At 38.3% G+C, this 19629-nt stretch overlaps 3 protein-coding genes across 15 annotated transcripts in view; 2 read left to right on the top strand and 1 right to left on the bottom strand.

Annotated features, from left to right (window-relative positions):
* Positions 1-7475, top strand: part of prom1a (prominin 1a) — a 47745-nt gene extending 40270 nt beyond the window's left edge. For 7 of the 10 annotated variants that reach the window (XM_086084403.1, XM_086084409.1, XM_086084405.1 and 4 more), the window contains 4 exons: positions 1163-1266; positions 2329-2371; positions 3676-3722; positions 5191-7475. In XM_086084403.1, coding sequence (XP_085940529.1) covers positions 1163-1232 — 70 coding nt within the window. In that variant the 3' untranslated portion in view covers positions 1233-1266; positions 2329-2371; positions 3676-3722; positions 5191-7475. The remainder of the gene's footprint in view (positions 1-1162; positions 1267-2328; positions 2372-3675; positions 3723-5190) is intronic. The other 3 variants (XM_086084404.1, XM_086084412.1, XM_086084414.1) reach the window with 2 other exon arrangements.
* A 566-nt stretch (positions 7476-8041) lies between these two features.
* Positions 8042-9349, top strand: fgfbp1a (fibroblast growth factor binding protein 1a). Its single transcript, XM_086085547.1, has 2 exons — positions 8042-8101; positions 8385-9349. The coding sequence occupies exon 2, from the start codon at positions 8394-8396 to the stop codon at positions 8937-8939; it is 546 nt and encodes a 181-aa protein (XP_085941673.1). The 5' UTR covers positions 8042-8101; positions 8385-8393; the 3' UTR covers positions 8940-9349.
* A 1823-nt stretch (positions 9350-11172) lies between these two features.
* The window catches only part of anxa5a (annexin A5a), a 21210-nt gene continuing 12753 nt past the window's right edge, over positions 11173-19629 (bottom strand). For all 4 annotated transcript variants that reach the window (XM_086084840.1, XM_086084841.1, XM_086084842.1 and 1 more), the window contains 8 exons: positions 17948-18038; positions 16888-16967; positions 15842-15892; positions 15246-15339; positions 14105-14200; positions 13925-13983; positions 12811-12933; positions 11173-11378 (listed from right to left, as the gene is read on the bottom strand). In XM_086084840.1, the coding sequence (XP_085940966.1) occupies positions 11319-11378; positions 12811-12933; positions 13925-13983; positions 14105-14200; positions 15246-15339; positions 15842-15892; positions 16888-16967; positions 17948-18038 (654 nt within the window). In that variant the 3' untranslated portion in view covers positions 11173-11318. The remainder of the gene's footprint in view (positions 11379-12810; positions 12934-13924; positions 13984-14104; positions 14201-15245; positions 15340-15841; positions 15893-16887; positions 16968-17947; positions 18039-19629) is intronic.

Here is a 19629-nt window from a genome sequence, read left to right on the forward strand (position 1 = left end):
CTGAGAGACCGAGAAACCGAGACCGAGAGAGACAGACAGAGAGGGAGGGAGGGAGAGAGAGAGCGAGACAGAGACAGAGAGAGAGTGAGAGACAGAGAGAGAGAGAGAGAAACAGAGAGAGAGAGAGAGAGAGAGAAACAGAGAGAGAGAGAGAGAGAGAGAGACAGAATGAGAGAGAGAGACAGAGAGTGAGAGAGAGAGAGAAACAGAGAGAGAGAGAGAGAATATGAGACAGAGAGAGAGAGACAGAGAGACAGAATGAGAGAGAGAGACAGAGACCATGTCGCCAGTTTGACATCCAAAGTTATTGCTAGCCATGACGTCTGCTAGCCAGAGTTTGAGCTACACGGTTTGTTTATAGAGTAATATATGGGAACTTGGTACAGTACTCGATGTTCCATACAGAAAATTCCACATTTGAGTAAATGCACATAAATAAATACCTGTTAGCTCCTTGCTAAATGCTAATGCTACGAAAACAAGACCATAACATTAAAAAAAAAAAACGCTGATAAAGAATTGTTGTGAATCCATCCTTCAATTTGGTCGTATCACGTGTGCCACCAAATCACTCTTTCCTCTCGTTTAGAGTCAGCCAAAGTCCGATGAATTTGCACCTGATCCTTTTGTTCCCAGAGAGGCAAGCATGGCAAAAACGCTTGGGATTCTTTGTGCTGCTTTTGTTTTCCTCTTTAATCCCACACGAAAAAACAAAAATAATAACTGCATGTTTTTTTGTTTGTTTTTTGACTTACCGGGTGAATATTAGCACATAACTTCAGGCGGAGAGCAAAACATGCAAAATAATAACAATGCAATTGATCAGTTTGCAGATGAAAATGAATTAAATTGAAAACTGAAGGAAATAAAAAGCTCTTTAATTAAAGCTGCAAACTTTACATTTTTTTTAAATTTTGGTATGAATAAATAAAAACTTGACTGTTGACCTCAGTAAGCTAAGTTTTCTTTTCAGTTTGAAGGTGAGAAAAAAAAAGTACAGTCACTGAAAATTGTAATTTTTTAAAAAGCATAACATAATACCCAAATCAAATATTTGTTGATTTTTTATTTGTTCATGTTTTGCTCTCTGACCGAGCTGCTTCTTGTTTGTTTGTTTGTTTGTTTTTGTGTATGGCCGCTAATGTTGTTGTTCCTGTGCTAGCATCCCAACGTACGATACAATGAACAGGTTCCCACGAGCCTCGGCTCCTCCGAGGCACATCGACTGGTGACCGAGAGCTTGCATTTTCTTGTGGCTCCCAACAGGTACAAAAAAAATAAAAATAAAATCTTCTTACGGCATGGATCCATCCGCCTTTTCCTCTTCCATTGTCCTAACATTTACACAAGAACTTGTATTCACTCACTGAGTACTCATCGATGCATCTAGTACTTTTGATATAATTTTTTAGTTTTTATTTCTTTCTTACGCAGATGATGATTTGACGATGTGTCAAACTGCCGCAGTGTAGCGCCAACTTCTGTCGAGTAGGGCTTACTCGATTTTATATTTTTTGCCTTAAGTATCGTGGCTTAGTATCGGCAGAGATACCTTGAAATATGGCATGTATCGGCCTGTCTGATATCGTACTCACCCATCCCTAAAAAATATAAAGTAAACTTAATTTCGCATAACATTTCTATTTTCACCTGAAGTAAAAATAAAACAAATACACCTGCAAGGTGCATTTTTTTAAATATGCTATACTATATATATGCTATAAACTATTCTTGTCATCATCTGGCATAACAGTATTAAAGTAATGTTGACATTTTTTGTTTGCAAATTTTTGTAAAATTCTTAATATTTTCTCTTTGACATTATTTTTCATAACGTCTTTTTTTTTTTTTACTTTAACTCCTAACCCTTCCTTAAAAAAAAAAAAAGTTAAAATGCTAGAAATTTGTCTTTTTTCCCCCTTTTTTTTAAAACAAAAAATGTTTACAAATGTATTCATGGGAATTTTCTCATAACATTTTTGCTATGGAACTGCAAATTCTTCATGTAAAAAAATTACGTTATTCTTACAAAATTCAAACTTTTTTGTGGTATACACTGACATTATTGATGTAACATTCCAACTTTTCTTTTTTACATTTTCCACCTTATTCTACTAACATTTCTGTTAAATGTAAAAATACGACTTTATCCTTATAAAATTCCGAACAATGTTTTAATGCCTTTAACATTCCTTTTAATAATAATAAGAAAAGTTCCATTTCTTGGTCATTTTTTTATTTTTATTTTTTTATTCCAGCCTCTAACCATCCTTTCATGTCAATCCTGCTTTCTCTCCTCCTCTAACTAACCGTAATTCTTTATTGAAGCTTCTTTTAGGCTGTTTCTTCTCTTTTGTGGAGTGACATCATGGTGAGAATCGCAATCATGTCCTGATTTGCTTTTCATGTAAACGCTGCATGAGGACGTTCTCGTGTTTGTTTTGTTTTGCATGGATCTTATTTCATGTCATTTGATGTTGTGTCGTGAGTGCCACGGAGCCAGAGGGGCCATTTTGCATTGCCAATATGGACATTTCCAAGAGAATGACGCACACACACTCCCAAAATGATGCCCTCGTTTATTTCTGTGTCGTTTAACGTCTTAAAGATAAACGAGAACACGTCCGCGCGCAGCCAAACGATCGTGTTTTTATGTTGATGTATTGAATTTTCTCTAGCACTCACGGAACCGCAACATTAAAATGGATTCAGCTGCAGATGTTATTTTGGCACGTTTTTGGAATAAAAAAATAAAAAAAAGATTGTTTGTAATCATACTGCGCTAGTTTGTAGCCTACTGTATTTGGCTTGTTATGGGTTAGCAAAACATTACTCTGACGTTGTCATGATAATGTTGGATTTTTATTTTTTTATGCATTTTGGAAAAAATGGAAAAAATCATTCAAACTGATTTTATTGATTTGTCGCAAGAATGAATTTGAAATGTTACTAAAACAAAGTCGTAATGTGAACGAAAAATGATGAACGTCATAAAATGATTTCCATACTACAATTTTATTCTCGAAAAAGAATTTTTTTGCAATGCTACAACACAATTTTCAAGAACAACTTTCTTCTTGCAATTTGTCTTATTGCCGTAACAGTTGAGACTTTTTTTTAACATTCCCATAGCAATCCGCCTCTTTTGGAAAATGACATTATTTTCATAAAACATTATTTTCTCGTAATATTACAACCGTATTCTCGCAAAAGTAGTGCAACTTATTTCTCGCAACATTAAAAATTTTACAAGTTTTAAAAACGTAATGCGACTTCTTTTTTTTCCATAAAATCAAGAATACTTTGTCTGAGCACGATAATCATATTCTCATGAAGTTATAACATGTTTCGGCCTGAATTTTTAATTTATTTTTTCAACATGTATTGCCTTTAATATTCTTTTCATACCCGTTTTGAATAAATGCAAGAAAAGACTTAGTATTAGCCTGCAGCTGTCCAAATAATAAGCAACCGTTTTTTTTGTTTTATTTTCCGAGGCTAACAGCAGATTAAAGTCTTTAAAAATCTTTATTGAAGCCTGGAGGAAACCTCATTTATGTCTTTATTACACTTTACAGCCCGAGCTGCTCTACTCTCCCAAACTCCATAACCAAATATTGCCGCTTATTTGAAACATGATGCCAACATCCAATTATTTCCTATTCATCTCCGCAGCTGCCACGAACTTCACTGGAACTGAAAAAATAATGAAGAAGTGGAAGGTGAGTTGCCTGCACTTTGTATTTCTTTTATTCGGTGCGAGAGATTCACTGGACGAGCGCAACGAGTTTCGATTGTTTGGATCGATGGTCGGTGATAAAACCTTGAGCCTCCCAAGGTTTTAGCATCGCCGTTCACGCGGCCATTTAACAAGCAATTTGCTCCTCGATGGAGCTTGAACGAATCCATTCATGTCTACACGCCATGATAAGTGGCTCATTGAAATGTTTTGGGGACGATACGTTTGGAAATAAAATGGATGCTATTTTGAGAGGGAGAGAGAGAGGGGGAAGGAAGAGAGCGAGAGAAGGAAGAGAGAGAGAGCCAGAAAGAGAGACAGAGGACCAGAGTGAGAGAGAGAGAGAGAGAGAGAGAAAGAGGGCCAGAGTAAAAGAGGGCCAGAGAAAGGGAGAGAGAGAGAAAGGGAGAGAGAGAGAGAGCGAGAGAATAATAGGGGGCCAGAGAAAGAGAGAGAGAGAGACAAAGAGAGAGATAAACAAAGAGGGAGAGAGAGGCAAAGAGTAAGATAGGGCCAGAAAGAGAAAGAGAGCCAGAGTGAGAGAGAGAAAGGGCGAGAGAGAGAGAGAGAGAGAGGGCCAGAGAGAGTAAGAGAGGGCCAGAGAAAGAGAGAGAGAGAGACAAAGAGACAAAGAGTAAGATAGGGCCAGAAAGAGAGAGAGCCAGAGTGAGAGAGAAAGAGAGAGTAAGAGGGGGACAGAGAAAGAGAGAGAGAGAGACAAAGAGAGAGAGAAACAAAGAGGGAGAGAGAGACAAAGAGTAATATAGGGCCAGAATGAAAAAGAGAGCCACAGTGAGAGAGAGAAAGGGAGAGAGAGAGAGTAAGAGGGGGCCAGAGAAAGAGAAAGAGAGAGAGAGCCAAAGTGAGAGAGTAAGAGGGGGCCAGAGAGAGAGAGAGAGAGACAAAGAGAGAGAAACAAATAGGGAGGGAGAGACAAAGAGTAAGATAGGGCCAGAAAGAGAAAGAGAGCCAGAGTGAGAGAGAGAGAGAGAGAGAAAGGGAGAGAGAGAAGGAGAGAGAGAGAGAGTAAAAGGGGGCCAGAGAAAGAGAGAGACAAAGAGGGAGAGAGGGACAAAGAGTAAGATAGGGCCAGAAAGAAAGAGAGAGAGAGAGAGGGCCAGAGAGAGAGCGTAAGAGAGGGCCAGAGAAAGAGAGAGTAAAAGGGGGCCAGAGAAAGAGAGAGAGAGAGACAAAGAGAGAAAGAGAGAGTAAGATAGGGCCAGAAAGAGAAAGAGAGCCAGAGTGAGAGAGAGAAAGGGAGAGAGAGAGACAAAGAGAGAGAGAAACAAAGAGGGAGGGAGAGACAAAGAGTAAGATAGGGCCAGAAAAAGAAAGAGAGAGAGAGCCAGAGTGAGAGAGAGAAAGGGAGAGAGAGAGCCTTTCCTGTGAAAATCGAACTGACTGTAATTTTCCTGTCATTTACTACAAGGTCGTGCTGTTTGTTCTTTCAGGAAACTGAGGTCAACTAAACTCCAAAACAGTTTTTTTTTCTGTCACGACGACCAACTTTCGGAGTGTTTTCATCACGATCATCTTTCCCGCCGGACATCAACGGGCTGCCAAGTTGTTTACATTTCTTAGGACGCAAAAATCCCAACTGGACTTCAACTTTTTCCTGACGACGACGACGACGACAACAGTGGCTAAGTAACCACGAGAAAGTAACAAATGACACGCTGCAAAAAAAAAAAAAAAAGGACCTGCTGATAAGTTTGCTTCGTTATTCGCGAGGACGACGGAAAACGGCGCCTATTGTTACGTTTGCAGCATGTTGGCACCAACAAGGCGGATCCAAACGGACAAACTGGAGCGAGCATGAATTTGAATTGTTTACCATAAAGTCACGTCATCCTTGTGGATATTTCGGGGCCCGTTTCGAAAAGACTGGTTGCCTTTCATGTTGCCATTTACTGCTTTTTACTGCCCTGCCTGCAATGCGCTTACGCCGTTTGCAACATTTACGAACGTAGAGGAGCCTTTTTTTCTTTTTCTTTTTTTTGCTCCACTTTTTGTCTGCTTCTACAAATTTTTCTCTCTGCAATGAAATTTGACTTCACACTCCGTCCGATGCCGTTGATGAGATTTTTTTTTTTTCTTGCACAGCACGCAGGTCGCTTTTTTTATTCAAATGATGTTCAAATTTTGCACTTGAGAGTTCCACGTGGACCAAAAACAGCAAGTTTTGACGAAGTTATGACATTTATTCTGCATACATTTAAATCATTTTAAAAACGGTTTCATTTCCGTGTGATCAAATTTTCTCCAGGCTCTTTTTTCTTAGTTACATAAAAAGCAGAATACAGTTAAACCAAAGAGTGACTTTTCCGTTCATAAAATCTAACGTTTGACTTGGCAAATAAAAAAAAAAAAAATGGATATGTAAAGAAAAAACAAGAACAATCACAGATAAACAATCAATACACCCACAAAGTCAATCAAAAGCCAAAATAGCCGATCGCTATTTTCATTAAAAGTTTTTTCTTTTCAAATTCCTTTGCTTTATTATTTCTTCAACATTTACACGTCTTTTTGGTGAATTAACATTTCAGTGACAAAGTGAAGAAATATTCTTCTCAAGCCAAATTACGTTTTTTTGTTTGTTTTTTTACAATAGATCTCAGGATTAACCCTCATTTACAAATTCGATTATACCTTGTTTTGTAATCGAAACTACATGGATACATTTATCGAACAGTAAACACGAGCAAGTGAATGTATTCCAGTTTGTTTTTCTTCATTTTTGTACATTGTATGCTAACGCTAACATGCCCTGCTAACGTTTCGCTTACGTGTTTACAGGCTAGTTGCTGTTGATGTTAGAACAAAAACACACACTGGACAATCTGTTCCTGATAGAAAATGTGATTTTGGTGTGCAAAAACAAAATACCTAAGGGAAAAGAAGAAAAATGTCACCTTCTGTTTGACACAACAAGCTAGTGCCTAGCTAACATCTGAAACTGCCAACAAAATTAGCTAGGCCACTATAACTTTTAGATTAATTTGAATCAAAAGGTCATCTTGAGTTGAACCAATTATCAAAATGTTATTTAGTCGATTCTTACGTTTTTAACAACATTTTTACTCAACTGTTAGCTTCCGGTTTATGCTACGGTGGTACCTTGACATACGAGTGCCGCAAGTTTTTCAAGTCAATTATTTTTGCTTCGTGTTACGACAAGAATTTGAATATTTTAATGGTGACTGTTGATTTGATGTACAAATAAAATGGCTTGTGAATTAAACTTGTAAGTCAAGGTGCCACTGTATTTGATTCAAAAGTTGAAATATATATTTAGAAAAATAGCATTTAGCATTTTGGTACTACGCTGACTAACATGACGGACCTAAAGAACGCAATTCATTTGTATTCGGTTCACCATAGTGTTTGGCTACTCGTGCTAAACCAGGTTAGCTGCTAGCTATTAAGCTAGCCACCCTTTTTTCTCTCCATACAGTTGAACTAAATGAAATAGAGTTCCACACATAAATTGTCTATATAGCGACAGAGTGCACACATAACATTCTAGTGTAATTTTTACTGAGATATAAGTTGAAAAGGCCTTTTGCGCATATGTCTGCAAATTTTTCTGGCTTAGGGAATTGGTTCTTGCAATAGAAAAAGGATCAGTTTTTCTGTCCGTCTATGAGAATTCGGATGTGAGGGGACAATGCTTGATTTTTCTTAAGTGCTTCAATGTGTAAACTGTGAATAAAGTTTTTCTTTCAGCTTGTAATTTTTGTCTAGTCTGTCTGTTTGTGGGTAAGTGTTTTGTTTAGTTAATAATGTCAAAAGCATCAAAATCCATTTCGCTAAGATGCCATGACATCGTCGTTATTTGAAGTTAATTTGAAAAAATATTTTGAGCTTTTTTTGTATGACTTTTTTTTTTTTTTACAAAGTTGAGCAGGTGAAGGCGCATACATGCCAGATTTATTGAAAATTCCAGCTCAGAGGTGGCAAATCCAGGTCCAGAAAGTAAAAACCCTGCCACAGTTTGGCTTTAGCCCTAGGTGCTAGCTAGCTAGCTAGCTCCCATGGTGCTGGTTTAACTGCTAGGGAGCTAGCTAGCTAGCCTCAGGGGCTAAAGCCAAACTGTGGCAGGGTTTTTACTTTCAGGCGCTAGCTTGCTAGCTAGCATCAGGGGCTAAAGCTATATCTTCATTTATTTATTTATTTAAAAAAAAAGAAAAAAGAAAGGAAATGTGTGGGCGTGCGTGTGTGTGGGGGGGAGGGGGTGGGGGGTTGAAGGGGAGGGGAGGGGGGCGTGATTTTTGCAAATTGCTCCAAAGACAAGTGAGGCATACAAACTAAAGTCCAACTTGGAATGTTTTAATATCTGCTTGGATTTACATAGTTAAGGTAAGTGTATTAGTTTGCCAGAAGTTATTTTATTTTTGTAAATGTAACTTTCATGTTCAATGCTTTTAAATATTGAGTTATGTGATCACAAGCTATAAATAATACTATATGTTATAGGGTTGTTGTTTTTTAGTCGAGAAACATAATTTCTGCTTTTATCATCAATATTACAAGTGTTTGAATAGCTAATGTGTATGTTAAGACGTTCACTTGCTTGAACCTTGAAGGTTAAACATTTATGACTCACTCCCGCCTCTGTTGTTTATCATCAACGCTCTTCCAGGTCGTATTGATGGCTTGCGTCTCCAACATGATCCTTCTGCTGTTTCTTGCGTGCCTCTGCCAGCAGTTGGCGCCAGTGAGCAGTCACAAGGAGCAGAAAAGTGCCCATAGAGCCGACAAGGGGGCTAAAAAGGCGCCCTTTCGAGGGCGGGACAAGCGTGGGTGTAGCTGGGCCGCTTCGGGCGACGGCCCCGACGTCACCCTGGTGGTCACCTGTGTTGACCGGGGGGCCGCCGTCGCCTGCGAGTACGCCGCCACGCCCTCCTCGTGCCCCCGCTACGTCTCCGATGCCAAACGGTACTGGAAGCAGCTGGGTCGGGCGCTCAGGCGGCACGGGGAGTTGTGCAGGGCGGGCGGCGCGCCTGTCAGGGCGGCGGTGTGCAGGAGCGCACCCCCGGAGGCTCACTTCAGACTTCGGACCACACAGGCTCCGCCCACCACCTCGGTGAAGTCGTGTATCACGGAGAACAGGAAGTTGGCCCGGGAGTACTGCAAAGAGGCCTGGTCGGATTTTTGTACTTTTTTGTTCACGATGGTGCAAGGAGACGAGTGCTGAGAAATCAAATGCTAACAGCTAACACACGATGCTAAACGCCATAGACGGCGGGCTAACGAATAGCGTCGACAAGCGCGCGCGGTGCGTTAAGCAGACTGCGGCTTACTGAGTCACTTGTCTTCTTTGTGTGTGTCTGAATGTCTGTGAATAGGCGGGAGTGTGCGTACGTCTTAAAAGCTGCACATTTCAGGGCTAATCAGCTTGTGAATTAACCAACGTCGATGTGAAACTTAAAGTAAGAGGAGATTAGTGTCAGTGTTTTAGTCGGGTTCGTGTATTTGAACCCATTCACTGCCATTGACGGCAAAACAATTATTTGAACTATTTCTATTAGTTTCACATTTTAGTGTATGAAAACCGAGAAAAAAAAATCATTGTACATTTAGAACAGATTGAGGGGATGAGCGAGATTGCCAACAGCCTCTTTCCTTTTTGTGCCCATTTCCTCATATTTCACATATAACTTGGACAATCGCGCCATGTTTTTGTGGTTCATTAAAATGCTTGTTTCCCAAGATGAACACCAGGGGTCGCCATTTTTCCATTTCAGCAAAATGCAGCAAGGGGGTTTGACTCAACTGTAATTGCGATTACAGTCAATTCAGTCTCGGGCAGAGAGGTAGCTTGCCTGATGGCAAGGCAGGCAATTGCTTGGGGGCCCCAAGCAACAGGGGCCCCAAGAGGGCCAACAGATTTGACACAAACCGCATATCGTTCACATTAGCAATGACAATCTACAATTTTCCTTTAAAAACAAAAACAAAAAATACAACCATGTATACTAAGACAGTTTTTTTTGTGTAAATGATCATGAATAGTAGTAAAGCTTTTATTTAAAAAAAAAAAAAAAAAAGAAAAAAAAAAGACCATGTATATATAGTAAGGCGTTTTTTTTTTTAATGCCAATGTTTTTTTTTCTTTAAAAACCCCCAAAGCAAAACGTATAATAAGGCAGATTTTTTGGGTGTAAATGATCATGAATAGTAGTAAAGTTATTTTTTTTTAACATTTATTGTAAAACTTAAAATAAATAAATAAAATACGGACCGTTTAAAAAACAACCATTGTTAGAGGCATTTATTTATTCAAAAATAACCACCATTTTATTATTTAAAAAAAAAAAAAGGCAATGTATATAGCGAGGCCTTTGTTTAAACAACCATGTATAAAAAGGGGTTTAAAAAAATGTATAGATGAATAGATTTTTTATATTTATATTGTTATTATTATATTTATTTTTTTGGATTTATAGATGTAAGATTATTATTATTTTTTATTTTTTTTTAAGTGGAAGTTCGGCTCTTTAACATGAAAAGCAAGATGCAAAAGCAAGGAATAAAATTGTAGCAAGACAACACGTAGACAGTCAGGACATGCTGTGATGCGAGATCTCGAAACGACTTTTCCGTTCTTCTAATGACACAAAGTCGCCCTCCTGTCGTCACACTAATGTTCACCCTCAGCAAAAAAAAAGTGCATCCGGTTTGCTTTCGCAGCATGTCGCTTTTTGAACCACGAGAGGACCAAATTAGAAAGCGGACACTAAAACCACGGGGAGGCGGAAAGTGCTGCGCAAACCACTACATTATATATGTGCATCGCAGATACATAAAATACATCTACGTCGTCTTTCTGACTGCTTGAGGTGACTGTTGTAAAATATTATGAGTAAGAAAAATCATTTGACTAAAAAAAATTAACACAAGAACCCGAAATATGAAAAATTCAACAGCCCCAAAAAAAAAAAAACTAACAATAAAATATAGCTTCAAATATATTTTTTAAATCACTACAAAACAACACAAAAGAAACAATTGGATTAAAAAGAAAACAGAAAAAAATATTTACAAAAACAAAGAAAAATAACTGCAAATAATCAATTGAAATCGTCTTATAGAGGCCAAAAGTCTTGAGTTGTTCCGGAGCGGACTTACAGGTGGTCCGACCGCTCACGTCCTCTGATTGGCTGATTGGTTGCCAGGACGACTGTGCGCTGTTGTGTGTGTGTGCGCGTGTGCGCTTTGTAAAGAGCTTTGAGGTAAGAAGTAAGAGGAGGCCAAGAAAGAAGAAAGAAAGAGTTGACTGGTGAAAACACCACAATGAAGTTATTGTTAGCATTAGCCATAGCATGATGTGGATAACCCTGTTTTGAAACCCTAAAACTAACCCTTGAAACCGTAATTAGAAACCACAAACCAGGCTATAAACACATTAGAAAAAAAATACACACACACACACACGACAAACTTTTATTAAATTACCCCCCCCCCCCAAGTCAGACATGACACCCAAATCAATCACATGAATATAATAAATAGTGTTGTCTGGTGGGCGGCGACATTTCTGTCAGCATGGTGAGAGACTGGTGGGAAGCTTAATTCAATCTCGTGACCCGCAAAGGTACAGCAAACACTTCTGGTACGCGCCTGATGTGTCCTCCTACACACACACACACACACACACACACACACACACACACACACCCCCACACACACACACACACACACACACACACACACACACACACACACACACACACACACACACACACACACACACACACACACACACCTTCATTTGAAACCCTAATCCTTGTTGCACGGAAACCCTAACGCAGGCCTGAAACCTTATTTTAAAACGCTAACTTTGGTTTTAAAACCCCTAGTTTGAAACCCCAATGGAACCTTAAACCCCAAATTTGAAACCCTAACCCTGGCTTGAAACCCTAACCCCGGTAGAACCTCTAATTTGAAATCCTAACCTCAACTTGGAACTCTCGGCTCTTTTCTTGAACCCCTAATTTGAAACAAGAACCCTTGTTTTGAACTGCAGCCCTGACTTTGAACTTCAATTGAATTCCATCTTGAACTTTAATTGTTAACCTTAACATTGTCTTGAAACCCTCATTTGAAACCCTAAACTAGGCGTGAAGCCCAAATTTAAAGCAGCAACCCAGGTTTAAAATCCTTATTTCAAGCCCTAGCCCTGTCTTGAAACCCTAATTTCAGAGCCTCATTGTGGTTTGTACCCTAAATTTGAAACCCTAATCCTTGTTGTACGGAAACCCTAACGCAGGCCTGAAACCTTATTTTAAAACGCTAACCCTGGTTTTAAAACCCTACTTTGAAACCCCAATGGAACCTTAAACCCCAAATTTGAACCCCTAACCCTGGCTTGAAACCCTAACCCCTGGTAGAACCTCTCATTTGAAATCCTAACCTAAACTTGAAACCCTAATTTCAAACCTGAATGATACAATTTTCAAACCTAAATTTCAAACCCTGACCCATCCTTAAAACCCTAACTTGGGCTCTTTTCTTAAAACCCCAATTTGAAACCCCAACTCTCGCTTTAAATCCTCTAACGTGACTTGACGGCAACATTTTTTGCAACGCGAGAGGAAGCCGGACTTGATTTGAACGCGGAACCTCCGGACTGTGAGGCAAGGCGTACAAGCCACTAAGTCACCGCGCTGCCACCGCGCAAAATCCATTTGGACAAAAACGGCGTCGGGGAGAACGTGATAAGCGTGCCGACCGCGCTTGATTGACGATCCGCTCGGAGGATTACGTCGAGCTCCGACATGTTTGAGAAGAATCAGATCATCCTTCGAGGAAAGTGTTTACGTGAAGTGCCTCACGCACACACTGACTTTGTGTGTGCGTGTGTGCGCGTGTGTGTGTGCGTGTGTGTGTGTGTGTTTTCCTCTTAAGCCTGAGCAGAGCTGCTGAGGAGGAATGTTTATGTCATCACTCCGCTTTTATGGACTTATCTACAGGATATGTATGGACTTGTTTATAGACACGAACATATTTGGACGATATAGAGTATGGACTTATTTGGAGCAATGATTTGAAGAAGCGCGCGGCACCTGAACGGTGTTGTAGAGCGAGTCTCCGTACTTGTCCTTGAAACAAGCGGCGATGTCCAACATGTCCTCCTCGCTCCTGGACGCCAGAACCCTCATCAGGGTGTGGTCGTCCGTTCCGGCACGCTGCAAAAAAAAATTGCAAACACACACACACACACACACAAAAAATAAATCAAATTAACGGCGCCGATATTCAGCATTTTGACGAATATCGGCATCGGCCATTTTGAAGAATCATACGACTGATAATTGGGTTTTTTTTCATGGTAACTTTAGGGAACTAATTACCGGGTATTTCAAATTTCAAAGATGCTGCTGGTCCTGCACCTAATGTTTTAAGATAAGTCCAATTTTAATAGTTTGAAATTTTGGAAAACTTTATTTACTCTAGAAAACAATAGCGAGCTATTAAGTTTGTATTTAACTTTTGAAGACATGGGAGATCCCTGAACTTTTTGTTGGATTTTTTTTCAAACAATTTCTTTTTTTTAAACTCCAATATTTTACAAACGATAAAAGTTGCTCAATAAAAATATTTAAAAATAAATCCGGAGTTTCTATTTTTTCAAATTTTGATGCCAATATTTTCCCTTTTAGTGAAAATGAAAAACGGCTCCAAATATCAGTTATCGGCGTCCATGACGACTAATAATCGGTATCGGCATCGGCCCTGACAAAACCACATCGGTCTATCGCCCTAACGCTAACCCCGTTAAGTGACAGTAAAAATCACACGGGCGCTACATTATTTTACCCTATATTGAGTCTCGAAAGACTCATTTGACCCGCTAATCCTGTCTTCAAAACCCTAATTGTAAACCCTAACCTTGCCTTAACATAAAATATGAAGCATAACGCTTAACCTAAAGCCTGAACAGCAAAGTTGCTCACAAAGCTTGTGTAAATGTCCCCCTTAGCGCCACGCTAGCTAATGATGCTAACTAAGCAGAATTCCCTGCTGCTGGGTTAACTGTCCTCGAACGGTCGCACGGGGAACTCGTCCTCCAATGAATCCATTCTGCTGGAATTGCCTTGCGGTTGCAATTACGGGAGAAAAAAAACAAAAACAAAAAAAAACAGCGACGACGTCATGTAAAAAAAAAAGCACACGCACCCTCATCGATCCGTACAGCGACTCAGCAAAAAATGACGGGACGCTCCGGGTGCATTTCACTGTGGAGGCAAGCAAATGTTTTCGACCGTTAATTGATTTTTATTTATTTATTTATTTATTTTCTAGACCGTTAATAATGAAAAGGTCATTCATATGAATGAATGATGTTAAATGTTGTACCGACGGCGAGCAGCAAGTTCTCCAGATTTCCTGTGGTCTCGCCTTCAATGCTGGCCTCGATGTCGGAACCGCACGTTTCCTTGTAGGCGTCAAACACTGCGCACACATCAAACGCACTTTTTATAATACAGTAATAAAGCATCATGTTGAAATGCTTCATAGGTGTGTTTTTATAATAATTATTGCACTTGTGTTTTAAGATTCAACAAAAAACAAAAAAATATTGTACAAATAACATGCGTACATATTCATAACAAACATATGAGGAAACTTAATTTATCTCTCAGCCATCGCTTTCTGTAGGCGTAAAAAGCAGGATTCACATTCGATAGTCTTCAGCAAAAACTTGGCCGAACTGAAAGTACTTCCTGTTTTGTTTTTCTTCTTTCTAATTGGCATTGTGTCAAGCGGAATAGTGCGCTCTCTAGTGGTCGATGGTGGAATTACGCGCAAAACAAATGGGAGGTGGAACAAAATAAAGTGATAGAAATAATAATAATACAAAAAATAGTGCGACGGCAAGCCCAGAACTTGGAATGGAACTAGCGTAGGCTAACTCAAAGTTTCTCATTTCATTCTCCTGGAATGGTTTTGGGGTTAATCCCAAAAAAAAAAAAAAAACGTTGAAAATGTCACTTTCTAAGATTTTGGCCCAGTGTTGAACTGAAGAATCAGGAGAAATGCAAGGATGGACTGCCCCCTATAGGTTAAAATTGGAACTAAAAGTTGACTGAGACCATGCATCATTTTTTTACCATTCACCAAATCTATTATTTTAGTCTCGTAATACAGATTTTATTGTCACAATTATTTACAACTTCATTCTCACAAAATGATCTTTTTTTCCTGGTATTATTATGTCTTCTTTCTTATTATGGCCGACTCATATGCAACAGCATTACGACAAAAAAAAAAAAAAAATCATAATATTTGGACTTTATTCTCGTATATTTAAACTTTATTTTGAAAATATTCTGAATGCAGTGAAAAATGTAAATGGTCAAATATACACAAACCACACAGTTGTATATAATATCACTCATATGGGTTTCATATGACCATTGCTAGAACTAAATTTGGCAAAAGAAAACATGAAATTCAAGTCAAAAATCAACTCGTCATTCCATAAAGCTACTCTCACCTTTACGGAGATGTTCTGCGCTCCTATTTCCAAGAATGTTGATGAATTTCTCCTCATCTGTGCCGAATTTGCCCTCGCCGGCGGCGTACAAGTCCTGCGGTCACGGTGAACGGACTCGGATGATTACAACTCGTGAGTTATTCATGTCCGAGCGGCAGCCATTTTCTGCTCATCACAATTCTTTCCACAAATTCATTTCCTTTTCGGAGGCCTCCAAGCCCAACCCCCCCCCGAAACTTTGCAAGCGTGCGACGGTGATTGACGTTATTGTCAGACGTGCTGATGTGATTCACTTGCGTGGTCATTCTTAACGCATGCATATTAATATTTCACATCTCGACTTAATACGTACCTCGTCGCTAAGCAAGCGCCAATGTCGTCTTTCCTCGTGACGTTTTAATTTCCACAGTGGCAAGAAAAGACCATTTCCAAACACACAAGAACAACATTTCCCAGGAGGCCGTGCTTCTGCGCGCCTGCCGCCAACACCTTATGTTTGTGTGCTCCATGTGCGTGCGTGTGCACGTGTGCGTGCGTGCGTGCGTGCGTGCGTGTGTGCGCGGGGAATACAGTCGAGGATGATTTTTGCTTCGTACCTTTGCATCTTCAGCGATGTTTGCCTCGTCGACTGCCTCCTCCCTGCTTCCCTTCGCCACACAGCCGCACAAAGAGCAATTAGCATAAAAATTGTGTCCAAAAAAATCTTGTAATATGAATAGAAACATAATTTGATTGTTGTAATGTTATGATTTTTTTGTTGCAAATTTGCAACTGTATTTTTTTTTAAACATGATTTTCTTTACTTGATTTTAATTTTAATTCATATTTAATTGTATTAAAATTGAATTCAATTGGGTTTATTGCTCTTGGATTTGTTGCACTAATTACAGTAAATATTATATTTTATTTTAAAGTAGAAAAATTATACAATTATTACAATTTTGAATTGTTGAACCAGTTCCAAATTAAACAGAGAATTGTTGACCAACTTAATAAAATTGCTTGAAGTGGTAACACATGATTGAATTAAGTTAATCCAAAGTGATGTATTAAATTTGATTAATTATGAGTTCATTAAACTTCATATATTACCACTTGAACCAATTTGGTCAACAATTCTCTGTTTAATCTTAAAATTGGTTAAACAATTCTCTTTTTAGAGTCTACATGTCATGGAGAAATTATTTAGTTTATATAAAAAAAAAAATTGTTTACTAAAATATTACAACTTTATTGTTACAATATTGATACTTTTTTTCCTCACAAAATTGATTTACATCATCTATTATGAACACACAGTAACTTTCTCTGCCTAACATTTTACAACTTCAAAAACATCTTAACTGTATTTTTTTTTTCTAAATTCAATTTGAATTTCATTTATTTTTTATTTAATGCCCATTGTAGACTACATTATATTTTATTTTAAATGTGGCCGTAATATTCCTTCAAGCAAGAATTATATGGAACTATTTGACCACATCAGTGTTATAATTTTACAAGATTTTTTTTTTAATTGGACAAGATTTTTTTTTTAATTGGACATAATTTTGCGAGAATAATGTCATAATATGACAAAAACGAATTTGTAATACAAAACATTATGATCACATTTTCTTTTGCTGTAATGTAATAATGTTACCTGCAGGAGGATGACCAGCAGCCTCTGGTAGTATCCCGATGTGTCACTGCAGATGTCCTTCTCGAGATTACTGCCAAACTCTGCAAGATACAAAATACTTGATTCTGAGAATATTTACAACTTTTTTTTCTGGTATTTTTGTGTTGATTTTTTTTTTGTTCCCCCCTCATATGTTTTCCCTGTTCAGTATTGTTATTTTTATGTTACTTTGTAATAGTCCAACTTTTTTCTCTAATATTTTTCAGATTTTTTGGGCCATTTTTTTTCTCCCCTTTTCAGTTTGTCCATAAAGAAGCTTATAAATAGTGTAACCTTTCTACATTCAACTCTTCTCACAATTTGCTTCTTCTTTTTTTTTGCTAGCAATATGACAATTGCATTTTCTCTCATTTTTTACCCCACAAAATATTTTTTGACAGTATTACAATTTTATTCTTCTCATCAAAATTTTCACAAAAAAATTTCTAAACATTTTTCCTTATTTTATATTTGTCTATTTTTTTCCTTTAGTCCTAATATTACTTGAAGTAAAAAATTACATATTATTTCTATTAATAAGAATAGGTGATGACTTTTTTCCTCACAATTGTGGTCCCCTATTTGCAAATTTTCCTATTCACAGTTTATCCTGCGTTATTTGCTTTGACACCACCAGGTGGCAACGTGGTGCCAAAGAAACAATTTGAAGTGAGCTGACGAGCTTTATTTAAACAACAAAAGTAGTCTTTGTTACCATCCTGTGGCATCTTTAGGCAATTTCAAACCCTTTTATTTATAATTTACTCTGAGATTTTTGTTCTTTGTGGCAGGAAGAATTTTGAATTTATTCTAATCACGTTCCGTTTTTTTGCTAGTCTGTGTTTACTTATGTTGTAGAATACGCCTCGGGCCAGAAAGAGTATATGAGGATGCCTCGAAACCAACGTGATCAATAAATCCATTTAACTGCGCTGACGTGACACATGAATCAATACATGCACAAAGAAATGTTCGTTTTTGTCGCAACGGCAAACTAATTCACCGCTACTGGCGGGAAAAGCACACTTATCGATTGTCTCACCTTTCTTATAGACCTTAACGACGTCTCGAAGGCGCGGGCCGCTTCTGGAGGCCAAGATCTCGATCAGCACATCGTCGTCAGTGCCGACGCCCTGCAACGAAAGAAGAAGAAAGAATCATTAAGAAGCTAGCGCCGTGGGTTTTATAGCTGCAGCGTTATTAGAACAAAAAGATGATAATACATTTCCCATCTCGATTTTCCCGTCTGACGCGAGTGAGCCGAGTTGCCACGGCGACCCGGAACACCCTCAATAGGCGGCTTTTGTATGTTTAATTAACTCGATTGACGCGCGTCTCAATGCTGGCTGCACAAAGACTTTGTTATGATGTGTCATTGTGGCTGCTTGATGAGCCGTAGAGATGCACATCCGTGTAGATATGCGATTACTTTTTTCCAATGTCCTCTTCCCATGGATGTTTTTAAACAAATGTAAGCAATAATTTAATTTGTAATCTACTAAAAAGATATTACATTTATGATACATAAAGGTCAAAATATAATAAATTGATCAGCCCTAGTATATCAAGTAGTAGTAGGCCTATAGCATAGCATAACATAGCATAGTAGCATCGTAGCATAGCATCGTATAGCATAGCATAGCACAGCACAATAAAGCATAGCAAAGTAAAGTGTAGCATAGAATAGCATAGTATTAGAGTATAGCGTAGCATAGTGTAACATAGCATTGTATAGCATAGCACAGCACAATAAAGCACAGCACGGTAAAATACAATATAATAAATTGTTCAGCCCTTGTATATCAAGAAAAAGTATAGCATAGCACAGTAAAGTGTAGCATAGCTGAGTAGTATAGTATAGCATAGCATAGCATCATATAGCATAGCACTGTACACTATAGCATAACACAGAACAGTAAAGTGTAGCATAGCTTGTAGTAGAGTATAGCATATCGTATAGCATAGCATAGCACTGTATAGTATAGCATATCATAGCATAGCACAGCATGGTATAGCATAGCATAGCCTAGTATGGCATAGCATAGTAGTATAGTATAGCATGGCGTAGCATTGTATAGCACAGCACAGTAAAGTATAGCATAGCATAGCATAGCATGGTTACACATTTTAGCTTGAAAGAATGCTAACACTGCAGGCTGCTCATTTTCAGTTGCTGCTTTTGACTCTGACCATTAACCGCGCGTCTCTAAGTGCGCATATTCCCACTTGTCACTCACAAGTTTCATTAGGCGTAAATACCAGACACAGACACGACAGTCCTGCTATTATTGTGCATTTCACCATCATTAGTGTAGCATTTTTTTGAAAGGCTTTTGACAAGCGTTGAAATTTTCTTTTCTTCCTCAGACAGATGGTCACATGCACTGCGTTTATTTGCGATGCATAATCAGTCATGAAGTACATGAACGTCACTGTGCTCATAACACACCATTTTTGGTTTGTTTAAAAAAAAAAAATTGTTATTGCACAATTTTTTTCAACTGGAACAACAAACTAGCGTAGCACATAACAAAAGTTTAACAATTCTAAAAATGGTTAGCCTATAAAGAATGTTCGCCCCAAAAGCAAGTAGACTGAAAGAACGAAAAATGAAAATAAATTCCAGCGTCCTTGGTTTGGATGCGAACCCCCCAAAATTATTTTTCTGTTTCAAAATATTTTTAGTTTTGCGATCATGATTAGAAAAATCGATGATGTAGAGCG

This window comes from Leptonotus elevatus, chromosome 9 (assembly GCF_054856555.1).
Source record: "Leptonotus elevatus isolate MCC_2025b chromosome 9, RoL_Lele_1.0, whole genome shotgun sequence".
NCBI lineage: Eukaryota > Metazoa > Chordata > Actinopteri > Syngnathiformes > Syngnathidae > Leptonotus > Leptonotus elevatus.